This window comes from Eretmochelys imbricata, chromosome 8, assembly GCF_965152235.1.
Source record: "Eretmochelys imbricata isolate rEreImb1 chromosome 8, rEreImb1.hap1, whole genome shotgun sequence".
Lineage (NCBI taxonomy): Eukaryota > Metazoa > Chordata > Testudines > Cheloniidae > Eretmochelys > Eretmochelys imbricata.
The window spans coordinates 10,913,362-10,934,097 of record NC_135579.1 but is presented as its reverse complement, the minus strand read 5'-3'; the positions used below and the strand labels follow the sequence as shown (position 1 = coordinate 10,934,097).

Here is a 20,736-nt window from a genome sequence, read left to right as displayed (position 1 = left end):
ACAGTTAGCTAAACAGACTCTGTATTTAGCAGTCTAAAATTAAGCAGGAGTAGCATACACTTTGTTCCTTCTGCAAAAGGAGTATGCACATTTCAGAGACAAGAGCACCCTTTGTATGCTACTTCTGATTCATAAACCACTGATGTAGTCAATGGTTTAGAGTGCACTGTTCTTTAGAGTACAAGACCAACAAAACTGAACATGTGGTTTGAAAAGTGCAGTAACACACAAGAAGGGGAGCACTAGAGTCACTCTGGATATTCACTAACCACAATAATTAGTAGAGCTAAGCAAATAATTCATAGTCCTTTTTTGACAAATTTAATTTATTTTTGATGCTTACAAATTGCCCACGAGAAGCTTATGATTTTCTCACATGTATGCATCATTCACTGAATAATATCACTGAATAGTTCTTGATCTGTTAAGCAATTCATTGTGGATAATCCAACTCCCATTGAATTATCATTACTATTACAGTAATGTCTAGGAGCCACAGTCATGGACTAGGATCCCATTGTGCTCAGCCCCATACAAACAGAGAACAAAAAGAGAAAGAGGTTCGTTTTGATCTGATCTGCAGACCATGTGGTTCTTTTTCTATTTTATGACTGCGTGAACTGCACCCAGAATCCCTTAGAATCAGTTTCCAGAGCAAGCAATTGCATTTTCAAGTTCAAAATTTGCTTTTTTGTAAATGTTCTATTATATTCACTTAAAATCCTCTATTTTCGCTACCTGTAAGTGCATTTGAAGAAATATTTGCACAACAACCACACAAGGGTTATGAACACAGCAAAAGGGGAAAAAATGTTTGTTTTTCCCAGGTGAATTTTCACAGCAGCTGTTTCAAGTAGTTGCCCAGCTGCAATAATTTGTTCCTCCCCCTCTTCATGAGTCACTTAGTGCCATTTGTGAATGCCCACCATATTCTGCCCAGAACTCACTGACAGCTCAGTAAAATATTGAAGGAAAAGTCTATGTGATACATAGTTGCCCCTATGCTAATGTATTCTTGATATGTGTAAATTAACAACATATGTTTATGACTTAACACAATAAGATTTCCAGCTTTGTGAAAGTGTCTGAAAATGGTCTAAGATGAATGTTAATCCCTGAGCTGTACGGTATATGCATTATGTAAAAAAAGACTGCACACCTCCCTTACTAAGCACATATTTCACACTCCAGGGTATTAAAATAATCTGAAACAGCAATGGGAAACCTGGAAATCTACTCTTACTAACTGTGAACAGCATTAGGAACAAAGTCGGAGGAATGTTCGCCGATGTGAATTTCCCTAACAGTGCGAATTGAAATTTGCTGGGCAAGATAACAGAATCCCTGCAATCTGACCTGCTCTGGGTCACGTTTTAGCCTGTGTGGAGCACCAGGGGGATTCATCATGGGGACATTCTCTCTGAATGGATCAGGTTGTGGGATCCAGGCCAAAAGTGCCAACGCACTACTTCCAGTGGCATTGTCAGATGTTCAGACAGCACATACCTCTACTCTGCTGGTAAAGAATCTGCTGTCCTAAATTAGTAACCTGGTACTTTTACACCCTAATTTGAGTTTTGACTTCTCTTCCAAATTCTTACATGGCTTATTTGGGTTCTTCAGATAGGTGTTTACTAACAATACCAACTCATTACAGGGCAGATAGATGAGCATCTAGTATTTGGAATCTCCAGAGGATCTGGACTTAAGAAAGAAGAGCATTGTATTTCCCCTTTGGGCAGGTATCTCCCAACCACCCATGCGCCCTTGTTACAACTTGATCCTGCAACCTTTACAACTGGAAGTAATTTTTACTCTAGGGAATAGTCACCATTTCAATCAAGGCTTGTTCATCATTCAAGTGACAATACATGCTGCAAGGTTTATAATGAGAACCTCATGGTTAGTTAAGCTTGTCAGTAAATAGAAATGATACACAATGATATTGCATCAGAGATGGCCTAAAATTCATTAGCCAACTATTTTGGAAACATGCATCAATGGAGAACCATAACTGTTGGTTGTTATTCCACCAGGCAGGCAGGGGAGATATTGACTCAGCCACTGATTAATTCCTGTACTTCAAGGGCATAGTCTTCTATTTGTATGATTAATATGTCACCTTCTACATACTCAGTTTTCTTTTACCTTGTTATTAGAAACAGAGAAATGTATTTGCAGCCAGTCCTGGAAATCCCTCCATTAAAATGTATCGTGAGGCAACAGAAGAACCCTGGGAGGCATATTTTCTTTGATTAGGAAGTTTAAACTCTGATTTATAAAGCATATGTTATGCTACACAGTGGAGTAATACAGCTGGATGCTATATGTTGGAAAGAATCTGTAGTTCCTATGAGACAGAAACTAAGTTGGGAAGGTTATTTCCTCACACTGGGGCTAACAGCAGCATTCCTCCATCCATTGTGTCATATAGTATATGAACACCACATCAAAATGCCAGGTCCTGTTTACTTTGACTTAGGGTTAGTGCTTCAGTATCAACTTACTTAAACATTTACTTAACTAAATGTCACTTCAGGGGTTGTCTTAAAGTGGCATCATTAGGTTAGACCAGGGATCTTCAACTCAAATCACCACGAGGGCCAGGTGAGGACTAGTACATTGGCCCAAGGGCCGCATCACAGGAACCTTTTCATATAAAGATACAAAAGGCCCCCTCTGCCCCCACCCCCACTCATGAGGTCCTGCCCCGCCCCGCCTCTTCCCCACCCCCATTCCAACCTCTTCCCCAAAGTCCCCACCGCAACTCCACTCCCTCCCTGTCCCTATTGCAACCCCTTCCCCAAATCCCCGCCCCGGTCCTGCCTCTTCTCCACCTCCTCCCCTGAGTGCGCGGCTCCTGCTCCTCCCCCCTCCCTCCTGGAAAGCGCTAAGCACCGCCAAACAGCTGTTTGACGGCGGGAAGCGCCTGAAGGTAGGCAGAGGAGCGGGGACATGGCCCTCTGTGGGGGGGGGGGGGGCAGCGGGTGAGGGGAGCTTGACAGCCGCAGGAAATAACTCCAGGGGGGGCGGGGAGCTTAGTGGGCCACAGCAAATAACACTGCGGGCTGCGTGTTTGAGACCCCTGGGTTAGACCTACAAGGGGGAAACATTATATTGCGTTCCCCCGACTCTCCTCTGTCTTGAGTCACAGATGGGAGCACAAGCAGGGGTGGACTGGCCCCAGAACTTTTCTGAGGGAACAATGGGACAACTGTGATAAACTGCCTCTCCTCCTTGGGAGCCAATTTAATCCCATCTGTTCCTACACTCACTGTTCAAACTCCATGGGGTATGGAACAGCTGCCGTATGAGGAGAGATTAATAAGACTGGAACTTTTCAGCTTGGAAAAGAGACGACCAAGGGGGGATATGATAGAGGTCTATAAAATCATGACTGGTATGGAGGAGGTAAATAATAAAGTGTTATTTATTCCTCATTACACAAGAACTAGGGGTCACCAAATGAAATTAATAGGCAGCAGGTTTAAAACAAACAAAAGGAAGTATTTTTTCACACAACGCACAGTCAACCCATGGAACTCCTTGCCAGAGGATGTTGTGAAGGCCAAGACTATCAACAGGGTTAAAAAAAGAACTAGATAAATTCATGGAGGATAGGTCCATCAATGGCTATTAGCCAGGAAGAGCAGGGATGGTGCCCCTAGCCTCTGTTTGCCAGATTCTGGGAATGGGCGATAGGGGATGGATCACTTCATAGAATCAATCATAGAATATCAGGGTTGGAAGGGAGCTCAGGAGGTCATCTAGTCCAACCCCCTGCTCAAAGCAGGACCAATCCCCAATTTTTGCCCCAGTTCCCTAAATGGCCCCCTCAAGGATTGAACTCACAACCCTGGGTTTAGCAGGCCAATGCTCAAACCACTGAGCTATCCCTCCCCCCAACTTGATGATACCTGTTCTGTTCATTCCCTCTGGGACACCTGGCATTGACCACTGTTGGAAGACAGGATACTGGGCTAGATGGACCTTTGGTCTGACCCAGTATGTATGTTCTTATGGATGAAATCCTGTCCCCACTGAAGTCAATGGCAAAACACCTGCTGATGTGAGCATTTCATTGCATGTCTTTGGGGGCCTGTCAGGGCAGACCTGGGGAATAACGTGGCCATCTCCGAGGGGAAGTGCACCACGGAACTAACCCTAGTTGAAACATGAACTCCCACTTTGTACTTTCTGCCTCGAGGGTATATGGCTAGGGAAGCGAATAGCAGCACAACTCCGGAGGGATCCATGCTGATGATGTGTGTGCCCGGAGACAAGTGTGGAGAGGCAGCTCTCCTTGCACCCCAGTATGTATGGGGTTGGGCATGGAGTCCTGTGTGGATCCATAAGGTTTCTAGTTTGCACTTCCTACTGCCTCCAAGAGGCTCCAAACCGTTCCAAAGGGGTATCTTTTAGAAACGCAGTGCGTTCTCTCCTGTGGTGTTTTCCAAACACTGTTTCTCTTCCTGCTATTTTTGATGCTGATAGGAATACAGAGCCCACAGTTACTAGATTCTGGCATACAGGAGTACTAGTTGGTTACCATATATCTAGTCTCCACATAAGCGGTGTGATATCAAACATCTTAGCTTAGCCTGAATAAAGTCAGGCATATTTTGAGGAACCACTTCTCACTTATAGTCCTATTATTCACCCATTGCACATACTGTAGAGCCGCTCAAGGACATTATTTGAGGAATGATTTGTTGCAATATTCAAGCAGTTGTAACACAGTATATACAGCAAACAACTACAAAGTGCAGACAACCTCCAGCTTCTCGAGGTTGTTGATTTATTGGATGGGCACCAGAGGGAGATCACGAGCAACCTAGTTTGCATCTTTCCTTGTATCTTGCCTATATGCTGGCAGGATATTATGCATGTCTTCACGGTGTTCTCTACTGAGAAATGCACTTGATTTAGCGAATGTAGAGCTCCCTGTCTTATATTCCCCACCGTTATTTATTTATTGCTTTTTTTAAAAAATGCATCAATAGCACTTTTTAAACATTTGGTTCTTCAGATACATGTTGCCTTGCATAGCAGCCACATGCAGGTGTGAAATTACTGATGCAAAACATGTGCAATTTTACTGCTTCATCATTTTACATACGCTTTGGTAGAAGTAGCTTTTGAATGATAATTAGGTGTTTAAGCCCTTCTGCGCTGATCACAAATGCAACACGGCCTGCTGTATTGACTGTTCTTCTTAAAGGTAAAAATACAAAGGGATTTCTTTTTCACTGCTGTCAATTTTATGAAAATTTCCTCTGCTCTTTCCACTCACCTCAAAAAAACATTTTCCTGCTTGTGTTTTACCCTAGAAATAACAGATTCTGAGTTATTGGGTTTCCTTTTTTGCTGACTGCACACTCTTTGAAAGAGACCTGGGTTATGACATCAAAACTGGAGGCTGTACCTACTGGTCTCCCAGCCAAAGTCTGAACCTCCCCAGTCAATTGAAGCAGTAGCCCAAGGTGCAGCTCTCCCAGGCAAACAGCAACCGAGGCAAGAATGTCAGAAGTCTGCAATAAATTCTGAGGCACCTCTGACTCTGAAATTTTAAAGCCTGCAAGTTTAGCAGTAACTGGCTTAGCAGAGACTGGTAGACTCAGTGGGCCCCCACCATAAATATAAGGTGAAGTTAAGGGGACTTGGGGAGCCAAAACAGGCCTTGTAGTGCATTGAGGGAGATAAAATACAAAGGAAAAGCATCCTGGGGAAGAGGGGAGGAACTGAGTGACTGGGTGGGTCAGAGTGGATTGGATTTAGGGGAACAGAAAAAAAGAAAAAGAAAAAAGGGCTTGGCTGGAGGGTCCTTTCTGCTTATTAAACATCGCACCAGGTTTTAGCCATGCACCTTTCATTGGCTCTAATGGACTCATGCAGTTAGAGCCCTCTTCACCACTTGGAATAATTAAACACGGCAGCAATACAGTGCAAACGACATGAGTTGCAGAAGGCATGCAGGTTACTTATGAGGCAGCCCAGAAAGGGATCCTGCTAGGTCTAGAACTATAATCTACATAGCCTCCTTTTCCTAGGTACTCACGTTGTAAATGCTGGGTTATATTTTGCACCAAGGTAGTAAGAATAAAGGTTGAACATTCCAATCATGAAGGCAACAAACACCATGATGAAGATGACCATGAATTTGAAGATATCCTTCACAGTCCTTCCCAAAGAGATCTGAAGAGGGCCAAAGCTTTCATTGGCTGGAAGAATGTAAGCAATGCGGGAGAAGCTGAGTACCACAGCTATTGCATATAGTCCTTCTGATATGATCTGAGGGTCCGAGGGAAGCCACTTGTTCCTGGCTGAAACAATACACATATATAAGGTATTAGTAAGAGACAAATGTTAGAAAGATAAATATAAATGACCCATAAAATAGGTCCAGGGTCTCAATTCTGGCCAGGACTGGTAGGAAATGTGTAGGCATCTACTAGTAATCTGCAGGTCTCACTGTGCTGTACAAAGATGAATAGGAATGATTAGCCACATTTTTCAGCTAGGGAAACTGAGGCACAGGAAGTTTGCTGTGATTTACCCAAGGAACACTGGCAGTCAGGGGCAGAACTGGGAATCAGCACCCAGATTCCCTGACTCCCAGTCCAGTGCACCATTGTCTCCTGCTCCAACTGATGTCAATGGGAATTCTGTCATTGTGGATCAGAATCACACTGATGGGAAAATTTCCAGCTTTTAATTATTGAATTAACAGCTCCATATAAATACATAGGGTGACCACCCGTCCCATTTTTAAAGGGACAGTCCCATTTTGGGGGACTTTTTCCTTATAAAGGCACCTATTACCCCCCACCCCGTGTCCCGTTTTTTCACAGTTGCTATCTCTAACCCTATAGAGACACAAAATGTAACGTAACCTGCACGGACTAAACAGCCCGTGGCAAAACCTGTCCTCATGAGATTAGACCAAAGAGGTTTGGATTTGTTCAGATAAAGCCAATTGAACCACCAAACCTTTTAATACATCTTTATTGTGTTAACGTTTTTAATTTAAAAAATCTGACAATTTTTAACAAGTTCCTTGCTGATACTATACGCATACAAATCAGTTTTCTAATCTACCTGTTGAATATGCTTTGAATATGAGTATCTAGATGTTCTTTTGCATGAACTGAGACTCATCACTGAATACAAGGCGTCTGACCCAAAACTAAAACATGTACCATATTTAAAGACATAGGAATAAAGTTGAGTATTATTTGCATGAACCCAGATGATATGAAAAGAACAGAGTATTCCCTGCAGCATATCTGTAAAGTTCAGTTCTGAACTTAAAGCAAAAGGCTGGCTACATTTTTAAGTGCCTGTTTATGTTTAGTCAATATTAGGAGTGGTGGAGGGAATGTTTTCAGATTAGTTTATAGTTTGTTCTATATCAGTTTACAACCAGTTGTTACCGTATTAACCAAATTTCAGAAATTAAAATAACTAACTTTTAATACAAATATATTACTCTGGAATCAAGAATTAGCAGGGCAAAATACTGGCCCCATTGAAGTCAATGGGAATTTTTGTCATTGATTTCAATAAGGCCAAGATTTCACCTGTAGATTTTTTTTAAAAGAAATTGAAAGGAAAATATATATTATCTAATCACACTGCAGTAAACAGTTCTGGTGTTGGAGAAAAAAAACCCAATGAGCTTTATTTCTCTAGTGTTTACTTGAGATAATAGATTTAGAAAAAAGAAAAGGAGTACTTGTGGCACCTTAGAGACTAACCAATTTATTTGAGCATAAGCTTTCGTGAGCTACAGCTCACTTCATCACTCTCCTTACAATGTGTATGATAATCAAGGTGGGCCATTTCCAGCACAAATCCAGGTTTTCTCTCTCGCGCGGGGGGGGGGGGCGCGAACAAGGGGAAATAGGTTACCTTGCGTAATTCACCTGGATTTGTGCTGGAAATGGCCCACCTTGATTATCATACACATTGTAAGGAGAGTGATCACTTTAGATAAGCTATTACCAGCAGGAGAGTGGGGTGGGAGGAGATAAAACCTTTTGTAGTGATAAACACCCATTTTTTCATGGTTTGTGTGTATAAAAACATCTTCTGTATTTTCCACAGTATGTATCCGATGAAGTGAGCTGTAGCTCACGAAAGCTTATGCTCAAATAAATTGGTTAGTCTCTAAGGTGCCACAAGTACTCCTTTTCTTTTTGCGCATACAGACTAACATGGCTGTTACTCTGAAACCTAGATTTAGAAAATATTTTAACACCTTTAGTTTCCATTGAAAAGCAGAAGCAAGTGGTTTTCTGAGGTTTTGTTCTTTTTTAAAGTTGGATAGTCATATAATTAACGACAACCACCAAGTAAGAAGCAAATCATCCAAGTTTGTTCATCTCCCCAGGCAAAATAAATAAATGTAGTGATTAGATTTTTTTTTCAAAATTTCCAGGTGATAATAGATAGTTCTGTATCAAACTCCTTAAGTAAGGCATATGGCATGAGGATCAAAACAGTAGCCGAACGTAAAAAGATGCACTTAAACTTAATTGTACATATATAATAATTGAATTGTTTATGCACATGGTATTTCACTTCATTTTACAAGACTGCATAATTCAAAATTGCAAGAAAAACAACATCTAGACGTCGCACTGCAATTTACCACGAAGCAACTAACACCCATTTTGCATGCAACCTCTATCATCAAACACTACAGCTCGAAATGTTATGACTAATCACTCGATCCTTATAATTACTTTAAAAAATGTACAATAATTGTATGTGTATTATAAAAATATAAACCACAAAAGTTTCTGTCATAACAAACAAATTAAAAGAGAACTTCAGGTATTAAAAAGCTTTTGATTATCGCACGTTATTTAAAATTTTGTTGTTTATAGTTTTTGTTAAATTTATGCTCATATTACGTGGTGAAAATTGAAAACACATAGCCTGGGAAAATCATGGTTTTCTGTAAAGCTCTTCCTAAAAGTGCTGGGTAAATAATAATCTGTGGATGGATAAACTATATAGAAACCTCCCTGGTATGTATATATAAAATATAAAAGCACTTCAAGCACAGTGAGAAAATCTATTTGGATTAAATATCAGCCAAAGGTTATTAACTGGAAAATTCCTCCCTTCTCCCCCAGCCCTGACATTTTTTCTACAGGTTCTTCCCAAGGGTAAAAATGACAGAAGGTTTGTAAATGATAAAAAGCTTCCACAAGATGGAGCTCCTCACCATATAACAAAAGACTTTTTTACAATATTCCGGCAGCAAACCAGAAAGAAGAAAAACAGAATGTAACAATTTCAGGCGTCATACAATTTTGTCCGGTGAGTGAGAGAGAAGTTTATCTCCAAATATTGTGTTTGAAAATGCAATTATTTGTAAATGTTATGACTGTGCACACAGGGCTAGAACTTTTTGCTGTTGTAAATTAGCTGACTTCAATGGAGCAAGTTATCCTGATTTACACCAGCTGAGGATCTGATCCATTTTTCCATTAGTGATTTGGGTTATTTTTAGGCAGGTAATTCTAAATTTGGTAGGAAAGTGGGGGCTTGTCCCCATGCTGTGTATCCAACCCCTAACCTAAGTGCAAAGCTTTTATTCATTTTTCAAACCCAAGGAAGGGCCATTTGAATCCTAGGAAATATTTTGTCAAGTGCATATTACAGCTGTTCCCATTCTCATTATTATTTAGAAAAAAGAAGACTCCAAGGTGAAGATTTTCCAAAGCAGTAAAGGTGGAATCCTGACCCCGTGAAATCAATGGTAAAATGTGCACTGACTTCAGTGGGGCTAGGATTTCACCCAAAGCACAATTTAGGTGGCCAACTCCTATTGCAAGTCAGTAAGAGTTGGGCTACTAACTCCCCTTTGTGCCTTTGATGATTGCCCCTCAAATATTCAAAACCTACATTTGAGAAGTTAAAGAATAATTTTATTATTGCATGCATCTTTTCTATTACAGCTGGTCAAACATTGTTATAGATAATATTTGTTAAGGATTTAGCTCCTTTTCTGGGCAGCAAATCATTCATAAGGTTTTATTGGATACGAGTCTGTACAGAAATGCAATGTACAACTGAGGAGATCAGAGGTTACCCTCCATATTGTAGCTCACGAAAGCTTATGCTCAAATAAATTGGTTAGTTTCTAAGGTGCCACTAGTACTGCATTTCTTTTTGACAAGAGATTGTTTCTCAGATGTGGAAATATTGGCCTGTTCTCATAAATTGTCACTGAAGAATGAAAGCAAAGGAAACTCTTGCACAGTATTTTGTTAATTGTATCCTCTTCTGAATGCACTTTCTTGCTTCCTCCTCTGCTTTTTTTTCTTAAGAGCAGAATATGTAACCTAAAGTTGTTAAATGGAGGCATGCAATATGACTAGTCCGATGTTCCATATCTAATCACCCACTGATGGGAGTGATATAAACTATATTAACTTATCCAGAATAAGATCAAAGACATATGCAGGCATGGCCACAACAACTCAAAGTAAACAGGAAGCTTTTTTCATACAAACTGTTACAAATAGGTGGTTCCTTTTCTTATACTAAAAGCCCAGTCCTTGCATCTTTTCATATGTAGACTTTCCATGACTTCAGTTGGAGTTCCACCTGCCAAATGATAAGACCATAAAGCTGCCAGCTCACACATTTGTTAGCACAGCATGCCTCTTATATTGGAAAAATAGAGCAGATTCCTTTATATGTCATTTAAATTATATTCTAGTCCCTTCTGGTTTCATGATTATTAGTTGCTTGGGGTTATTTTTGCAACATATGATACGACTGAGTCTGGTCTCGGTACATGTTCAGAGACTGAGAGGAGCTTAGGTCTCAGTTCCTCTTAGCTTAGGTTAGTGGTTTACCAAGATGGCTGCAACTGATAGGTCTGAGAAGAAGAATCAGCTTTAATTTGGAAAAACTTCATGAATGAAAAAAAAAAAAGAAGAAGCAAGCCGCTGCTTTCTGCATTGCCGCACACACTCGCCTGAAAGAATGGGAAGCATTAATCCTCCAAATCATCTTACCATAAGTGAAGTAAGCAATTTCAGGGGGAAGGGTGACATTACTGAGGTCATCATCCTGAACGTACTGGTCTACATATTGTTGGGCTTCAGTTGCTTTGAGAAAGGCCATGAACCTTGCAGTGAACGACGCCACAAAGATAGATAGCATCCCAAAATCCAGCAGGTTCCAAAGATGCATGACATATTCGCGTGGTCCCTCTTCCCAGATTTCTTTGCATTCTGACCATATCATACCTGAAGGAAAGACATATTTATATAGGATATTTAGACATCAAATTCTTTGCTCTATTGGCTTTCGAACAGATGTAGTTGGAAATGGAATGAGATCTTGGGATAATGAGGATTTGCAGGTTTAAAACAAATAATTTCAAACTGTAATGTTCCACAATTCCCAAAGGGAATGAATTTTCTCAGAGTAACTGGTTTAGAGCATATTTTCTTAAGCTTGTTCTTTAAAAAATGCCAACTTTGAAAAAGATACAGTCTGGTACCTAAAAGTGTTCCATGTCCATATAGGGTAGAATTGTCCGAAATTTTCAGTACTGACCTAACTTGGCTCCTGTTGAAGGAAATGATAAAACACCCACTGACTTCAGTTGGAGCAGAGTCAGGAGAGCACTGAGAACTTTAGAAAATCCCTCTCACAGTATATGAATGGAATTTAGTCTCATCCAACCGTTTGGGAAAAGTTATGAATTCCCAGACCTTTTCCCATTCCTAAAATGAACACAAACCCAACCTTCTGGAAGTTTCCTTTGAATTTCCCTCCTGCCCCCCCATCCCCACATAAAAAGGAAAAAAAACCACATTGTTGTAGCTTTGTACAGGTTCCAGGTTGGAAAGGGAAGCAGAACCTGTCATAATAATGTGAGAAAGTTAATTCTAGTGTGACGAGCAACAGTAAGTGCTAGATATCTCATGAGTAAGTCCGTCCTCCATGAGACTTCTTATTAAATTTATAAGTTCAGATAAACTTCTGTATGTTGGAATGCTCATCCACATGGAACTCTGATCCATAACTCACACGAGTCTTTGCTTTGATCTTCAGATGGAATTGGGGCAGTTATTACCATCATGAATCAATTCTGAATTAGAGATGGGACTGAATTGTTCATCTCAGCTTTTTTGGGAGGGGGAGGGTTGGTGGGGAAGAGATGGGGGTGTGTGGTCAGCTCATTTTATAAATTCATAGGTTGTGATGCCAGAAGGGACCAATGTGATCATATAGTAGTCTGACCTCCTGAATAACACAGCTCGTAGAACTTCCCCAAAATAATTCCTAGAGCAGATCTTTTAGAAAAGCATCCAATCTTGATTTAAAAAGCATCAGTGATGGAGATTCCACCACAACTCTTGGTAAATTGTTCCAGTCAAAAATCCTCACTGTCAAAAATTTACACCTTATTTCCAGTCTGAATTTATCTAGCTTCAACTTCCAGCCATTGGATTGTGTTACACCTTTCACGACTAGATTGAAGAGCCCATTAGTAAATATTTGTTCCCCATGTAGGTATGTATAGACCAGTGGCGGGCAACCTGTGACCCGTGAGCCACATGCTGCCCATCAGGGAAATCTGCAGGAGGGGCCGTGAGACTGTTTGCTTACAGTGACCGTCCGCAGACACGGCCGTGGTTCACCATTCCTGGGTTAGGATTAGTCATGATCACTTGTAACTAAGCTACCATTAATTTTATAGTTCTGTGATCAGTTCCTTTTTATCTGTTAGGACCAGGTCTAATAAAGAGTTTCACCAACAGCTAACAGCACAATTCAGAGCCTCTGACAACCCCATAACAAAATTCAGGCCTGGAGGGGCTTAGAATCCTGGGTCTTGGTTCTGGCCCCTCTATTCAGAATATTTACAAAGTACATTTAACACACTAAGAAGAACTTTAATTTTTTTCTGAACCACTTCATATGGTAGGTGGAAGTTCACCAGCAATGCAGTCCAACTGGTCATTACTCAGCTATAGTATCACAGATGCTTGGGGAAGTTTATAACTATACCAGGATTCAGCCAATGGAATCATTCTTCCTCTTTCAGGCATAAAAGCCACCAGCTTCATCTCAATTAAAAAAAAAAGACAGTAATTAGCATTGCTGGTATGAGTCAGTCACAGCCAGTGTACCCAAGAGTCTGCTGGCATGTGTCATTAGCAGACTGGTTACTCGGTGGATGCTCTTTTTCTTTGATGGTTTTTCCTGTTACTCGTCAAATCCTTAGGGGCTTACGGAGATGCAGCTTGTCGTCTATAGGGTCCCCCACATTCTTGTATCAGGGGACAGGCTTTGTTCCAGAAGAAAGAGACAGCATGGCCCATAGATCGTACAACTACCTGGAGATCTGTAGGGATCTCAAGGATCCATGGTCGGGTGCATGTTCCTCAGCATTGAGGCTCTGTGTCTGCAGTAGCTCTGGCCCCACGTGGTTCTGGCTCTGAGCCCTGGAGGAGCTGAACTGCACTGTAAGGGCTCCCCTGAATCTGACCACTGCTGAGGAGGAGTTGCCAACTGTAATATAGCTTCTACCTTTAACAAAAGCCTGGGAGAAACCTCTCCAGGCCGCAAGAGAGGACATTGTGCATTCTCTTAACACTCCTCCCTTGGCACACCCATTGCCTGCTCTCTCCCTCCCATGCTCAGACCCATGGAGTGTCCTTTGTAGAGTCCATGGGAGATCCACATGTGTAGGGAACCCTCCTCACATGGATTCAAAAGGCATGACCTAGCCTTTTCACTCAGGCAGGTCGCCAGATGAAGTCAATGGCAGCTTGACTGAGCAAATGCAAGGTCCTGATTCTGCAGCCCTTACTCATGTGGAGTAGCAATTAGTAGCAAATAGCCCCATGGAAAGGTGGAAGAACTGGGCTCTGAAAAAGGTTCTCAGGACCTGGCCCACAGTCAGGATGAAATATTAAAGAAGTGCATTTATAGCTGAAAAAATCCCACTAATTGGTGGATACTAACCCATAGGCTAGTCCATTTTGTGGATTTATATTTGTCCACCAAAGCACTTCAGGAAATATTTATTTGCAGGTTATCTTTCCATGTAAATTGCTCTGGTTTGAAGATTAATTAACCCATCATAATTGGTTTCTAGTCTAGGTTAGTTAAATTATGATAAACCACAGGGATTTTGAAGTAGGAATACTTAATTTTGCACATTTCTTTCTTCATTAAGTAGAAAGAGTACAATTAGAATCATGACTACATAAAGGTATCACATTATCGACCCATGTTTTACACCAATCACTGTTGGTTGAGGATCATTCTACATAACTACATTGCCGAAAGTCCATGCAAGAGAGCAGAAGAGCGTAATGATAAATTCTGACAGGTTCACCAAAACCTTTGCTTTAGATAAAAATATTGTAGATTAATAAAAGCAGCTAGCAGATTCATGGTATGAAAAATGGTAGGATGCAATAAAAACAAGATGACCAAGATGAGAATGTGAAGGAATAGATCATTAGCAGCTAGCAGAAATTGATGGCATTTTATTTCTTTTACCATAATTGTGCTTGCTTTGGGGTCATCTGAAGTTTGTGTAAGTTAAAGGCACAGGGAAAAATTCTGCCCCAAGTTACACCCATGAAACCTCACTGAAACCAGTGGGGTAGAGGAAAGAATCTGAGGCATAGCTTCCACTTCTATTTTATAAATGTTCTCCCAAGGGGAAAATACATCGGAAGTACCATTTTAGACACACATATTCATTCAAGGTTCAGTAAAGAAAGGAGAGCCAGACTATAGGCACAGAAACAAGATAGTAAATATAGAGGAAGCACACAAAGGGAAGAACTATTAGCCCCCTGTACACTAGAGGGAACAGCAAGTGACTTTTGCGCAAATTATTAAATCTACTGTCTTGATACTGGACATCACCAATGATCTGATGAAGATAGTAGACAGATTTGGAGCCCTCCCAATGATTGTGATTGTGTGATTAATGAGAGCAGTTGTGTTTGGAATACATCTGTTCTGAACTTAACCTGTGCAACTGCTTTTGCTCTAGGGTTTTGCTTTTCTACATAAAACCTTTTGGATTTCAGTAGGAATTGGGTACCTAACGCCCACAGCCTCCTTTGAAAATCTCAGTCTTAGGGACTTTCTTTCTCACCTGAAGACAATAAAAAGGGTGATCTTAGCTAAATCAGGCAGCAGAACAAGAGCAGTAAAGGACATGCCCCAAGAGCAAACTTATGAGTATTGTTGGAGGCATGTACCGAAAGGGCAAAATTCTCCTCTCAGATAATCACAGTATTTCTCAGCTCTGGGAGCGTGCTTACTCTATGTGTCTGGAGCTCCCATTGATGTCACTGCACTGGTAGGACAAGCACAACTGAAATGCACTGGGCAACGTGGGTGTCAAACACTATGATTCCAATCTGATAATGTTTTACACCCAGTTTGCACTGGGGCAAATAACTATACAAGCTGCAGGGCTATGGAGAATCAAGCTCTTTGGGCATGTTTAAGAGCAGAATTTTGCACAGATGAACTGCTAACCAGCCTAAAACACTATTTTCTCTCCCTTCTTTTAAATGGTCATGTTTAGACAGTAACTATGGGATGGATCTATTGTAAATTATCACCCTCACTGTGTATAGTTGGGAACATAAGGCAGAATTCTCATCTTTGTCCAACTCTAATCTGAATTTTACTATGGATTATTTTGCTCTCAACACATGTACACTTAAGTCAAAATCTTCTGTGGATTTTGTATCTCCAGCAAGATTTCTTTGCCGGCCAGTGCCCTGGCCACCATGCAATATGTTAACAGTGTCATATTATCACGGGATAATGCCACTTTTAACACATCTCATTATTGTACTGGATGGAAGCCAGCTAACTCAACCAGCCAATTTTCCCAAAAAGAATTAAGGCCAAGGGACCAGGAACTAATTACCTGAAAATGACTGGCTGAAGTAGGAACAAGTTATGTGTCATCAGCATTCATCATCACTGTCATAGGATGAAGGAGGAAGGAAAACAAAAACAGAAACATGGAGGATATGAGTTAAAAGCAGAGTATTACTCGTATTGTGAACTTCATTCCTGGTGGATACCTCCACAGCTCACTATGAGTACAGTAACTGTGGTATGAGGACTCTGTAATGCCCTACATTTCCAGATGTGTGTATCTGGCACACAGGTGTTGGAGTTAATATACCTCAGCAGCCATATGCACTTCTCTCTCTTTTGGGAGGTGTTTCTGTGTATGCTTATGTGTGGGATCTTTATCCATAATAGTTTCATATAAAGAGATAAGGCAGTTCACCAGCTCTCCAGGTACTTCATCCTTGAAGTACAGCTCTCATTACTCTCAGATTTCCATCTAACAACTGGCTGGAGACTATTATTTTTGACTATAATTAAATGGACACAAGTACCACAATGCTCACTCCCTCTCGATATATGAAACACTTGAAGATACTTTAGATCAAGTTAAAATAAGGCTGGCATTTATAACAGCAAATTTCTCCCAAGGACTTAAGAGTCAGTGATTGAGAAAGACAGATCACTAATGATAACTGTGTTCACACCATAGAATCATAGAATCATAGAATATAAGGGTTGGAAGGGACCTCAGGAGGTCATCTAGTTACCAACCCCCTGCTCAAATCAAGACCAATCCCCAATTAAATCATCCCAGCCAGGGCTTTGTCAAGCCTGACCTTAAAAACTTCTAAGGAAGGAGATTCTACTACCTCCCTAGGTAACGCATTCCAGTGTTTCACCACCCTCCTAGTGAAAAAGTTTTTCCTAATATCCAACCTAAACCTCTCCCACTGCAACTTGAGACCATTACTCCTTGTCCTGTCATCTTCTAGCACTGAGAATAGTCTAGAACCATCCTCTTTGGAACCACCTCTCAGGTAGTTGAAAGCAGCTATCAAATCCCCCCTCATTCTTCTCTTCTGCAGACTAAACAATCCCAGTTCCCTCAGCCCCTCCTCATAAGTCATGTGTTCCACACTCCTAATCATCTTTGTTGCCCTTCATTGGACTCTCTCCAATTTTTCCACATCCTTCTTGTAGTGTGGGGCCCAAAACTGGACACAGTACTCCTGATGAGGCCTCACCAATGTCGAATAGAGGGGAACGATCACGTCCCTCGATCTGCTGGCTATGCCCCTACTTATACATCCCAAAATGCCATTGGATTTCTTGGCAACAAGGGCACACTGTTGACTCATATCCAGCTTCTCGTCCACTGTCACCCCTAGGTACTTTTCTGCAGAACTGCTGCCTAGCCATTCGGTCCCTAGTCTGTAGCGGTGCATTGGATTCTTCCTTCCTAAATGCAGGACCCTGCACTTATCCTTGTTGAACCTCATCAGATTTCTTTTGGCCCAATCCTCCAATTTGTCTAGGTCCCTCTGTATCCTATCCCTACCTGCCACCGTATCTACCACTCCTCCTAGTTTAGTATCATCCGCAAATTTGCTGAGAGTGCAATCCACACCATCCTCCAGATCATTTATGAAGATATTGAACAAAACTGGCCCCAGGACCGACCCTTGGGGCACTCCACTTGATACTGGGTGCCATCTAGACATGGAGCCATTGATCACTACCCGTTGAGCCCGACAATCTAGCCAACTTTCTACCCACCTTATAGTGCATTCATCCAGCCCATACTTCTTTAACTTGCTGACAAGAATACTGTGGGAGACTGTGTCAAAAGCTTTGCTAAAGTCAAGATACAATACATCCACTGCTTTCCCTTCATCCACAGAACCAGTAATCTCATCATAGAAGGCAATTAGATTAGTCAGGCATGACCTTCTCTTGGTGAATCCAGGCTGACTGTTCCTGATCACTTTCCTCTTGAGTAAGTGCGTCAGGATTGATTCCTTGAGGACCTGCTCCATGATTTTTCTGGGGACTGAGGTGAGGCTGACTGGCCTGTAGTTCCCAGGATCCTCCTTCTTCCCTTTTTTAAAGATGGGCACTACATTAGCCTTTTTCCAATCGTCCGGGACTTCCACCGATCACCATGAGTTTTCAAGGATAATGGCCAATGGCTCTGCAATCACAGCCGCCAACTCCTTTAGCACTCTTGGATGCAACACATCCGGCCCCATGGACTTGTGCACGTCCAGCTTTTCTAAATAGTCCCTAACCACTTCTTTCTCCACAGAGGGTTGGCCACCTACTCCCCATGCTGTGTTGCCCAGCACAGCAGTCTGGGAGCTGACCTTGTTCGTGAAGACAGAGGCAAAAAAAGCATTGAGTACATTAGCTTTTTCCACATCCTCTGTCACTAGGTTGCCTCCCTCATTCAGTAAGCACTGAACTTCCTTTCCTGAGGCCTAAAAGCACAAATGCCAGTGGAACTTTACATGGAAGAGGCAAAAGTCTGATAGGTTATTTTGAACTTGTGTTGAGCTAGATTTTCATCTAGTGTAAATCTGTTTAGCTCCATTGATGGACCGATGCCGATTTACATGGTCTGAGAATCTATCTCACAGTTTTTAATCACTTTAATAACTAAAATCAGACCCCACTGGTAGATAGCAGTATTTTGATAGGTAGTGAGCCAGAGACACTGGATATAACTAAAACAGTGGCAGCCATAGTCCCTGTAACTGGATTTGGGTTAATATTATTATTATAGCTAGTCAGAAAATGTTTTTCCCACCAGCGAAAATTTCCAAAAAAAAAAAAAAAATTCCAGTGGAAAATTTTGACTTCTTATTGAAAAAAGGCCACTTGAATATATTCCAGTTTTTGCCAGCCAATAACTAGAATATTTTCACGCCACCCCACCCCCATTAAAAAAAAGATTTTGGGAAACACTGAAAAAACAATCAGTCGAAAACTGCTGAGCATTGAAAAACTCTTGTTGGTTTTGGCCATGAAATTTCAGGATTTGAGCTTTTGATTCTCTGACGAAAAATGTCTAGGAAATCAAACACTCTGCAAACATTTTCATTTTGTTGAAAAATCCAGTTCTGTAGGAAGAAAAATTTGGACAGAAAATGCGCAACCAGCCCTAATTACACTGCGGTAGTCCCCAGTTAATATGAGCTGATCACTTCACAAAATGGCTGAGCTATCTAAATAATTCCACCTCAGCATTTATAGCATCACCTGTGGTCATTTTAGCTGCAAATATTGAGAGAACCAAAACAAACGAGTTGTAAGGGTCCCTGCTGTAACTAGAATTTGTGGGCCTTACGCAGTGTTAATGCCTGTGAACTATTCTTTTTTAAATAATAAATAATAATAATAAAACTTTTTAAGAAAAAATGACTCATTGCCATAAAAATGGGCTGAGGCAATGAGTGCAGCGTGATGTAGGAGAGAAATAAACATTTAGTGTAGAAAATTACATTCTTAAAAGTTGTGTGACCCTGACTGATCCCAAATCCACTGATGACAAAACCTAGTGAGAGCTTTTCTATTTACATCGGTGGGCTTTGGCTCAAGTCTATAGTGAAAGTGTTGGGGTTGCACCTTTCAGTGTAGTGAAGTGTATTTCCTTACTCACCGTGCTCTGCTTTGCTACATACTGTCACTAAGCGGTAGGTGGCTTGTTGGATCCATAGAGAGGAGATGCTAGAAAAGATGGTTACCGTCACAGGTTCTTTCCAAAGTTTCCAAAGAACAAGCCCAGCAACAAATGGGATATGTGAATATGAGTTTGGCATGTTACAGAATCTGATGATATGGTTAAATGAAAAGCGACTAGAACCACAGCAGTCAGAAAGTGCATGGTGCTAAAGGCAAGTATCCCAGTAAAGCTCTTTAACTGCCATCACCAGAAAATTCTTAATAACAATTAGAGTCCCACACCTGCTTCTGAACCCACCTGGTTTCCAACCAACTGCACTCTTTTAAGGACAATCATGTTATGAGGTGCAGGATAAGGGTAATTTGGTTATATCCTCTTGGTTTCACTGAAACAATGTGAATGGAATACGAGTGAAATGGTAGGTTCCCCCGTCCAGCGAATACAGCGCACGCTGGTGCTGGGATGTTATTCTGAGAGAATAGAGATGTAATCAAAAAATCTCATTATACCTCAGAAGTCTGTACAAAGAACCCGCTTTCCTTCTCCTAAAAAATGGAAATAATTTGCTTTCAGTTAATGTTTTCTTCCTACCGCAAGAAGTCAGATACCAGCAACCTATAAAAAGAATACCCTGGCCAAAACCTAATCATCTCCTCCAAACTCTTAATATCGCTTTAAAAATAAATTATTCATATATTATTCTGTCCAGTATGCCAGCTATTCTTTTTCTCTATCCAATATCCTGTAGGTAATTCTGCTTACTGCAAAGCCAGGAGAACAATAAACTTGTGACTGGGCCAGGAGATATAAGGGGCCTGATTCTGCTCTTACACTGGTGTAATTCCAACCACTTGCATGGAACTAGGGAGCTATTTAGCCTTGATTCTTCTCTCACATCATCAACCAATATGTTGAGGAAAATAACTACTGTGAAGTCAGAATCAACAAGGTAAGCCTATTGAGACTGGTGGTCCAGGGTAATGGGGCTTGTAAGTGGTAAGTAAGCAGTAAGCAAGTAGATCAATATCTTCTCGGTCTGCAGGACTTCGAACACCACTGTAAACTTATCTGAAACTCATCAGCAGTTTAATTTATGGCTCTGTTTAAAGTCATAGAGTTTCAGGCCAGACGGGACTATCAGCTCATTTAGTCTGACCACCTGCGTGTCTCAG

The 20,736-nt window shown here is 41.2% G+C and overlaps 1 protein-coding gene across 1 annotated transcript in view; it reads right to left on the bottom strand.

Annotated features, from left to right (window-relative positions):
* The window catches only part of TRPC7 (transient receptor potential cation channel subfamily C member 7), a 121,090-nt gene that overhangs the window by 22,376 nt on the left and 77,978 nt on the right, over positions 1 to 20,736 (bottom strand). The window contains exons 6-7 of the mRNA XM_077824683.1: positions 11,040 to 11,273; positions 6,059 to 6,323 (exon numbers count right to left, since the gene is read on the bottom strand). Of these exons, the coding sequence (XP_077680809.1) occupies positions 6,059 to 6,323; positions 11,040 to 11,273 (499 nt within the window). The remainder of the gene's footprint in view (positions 1 to 6,058; positions 6,324 to 11,039; positions 11,274 to 20,736) is intronic.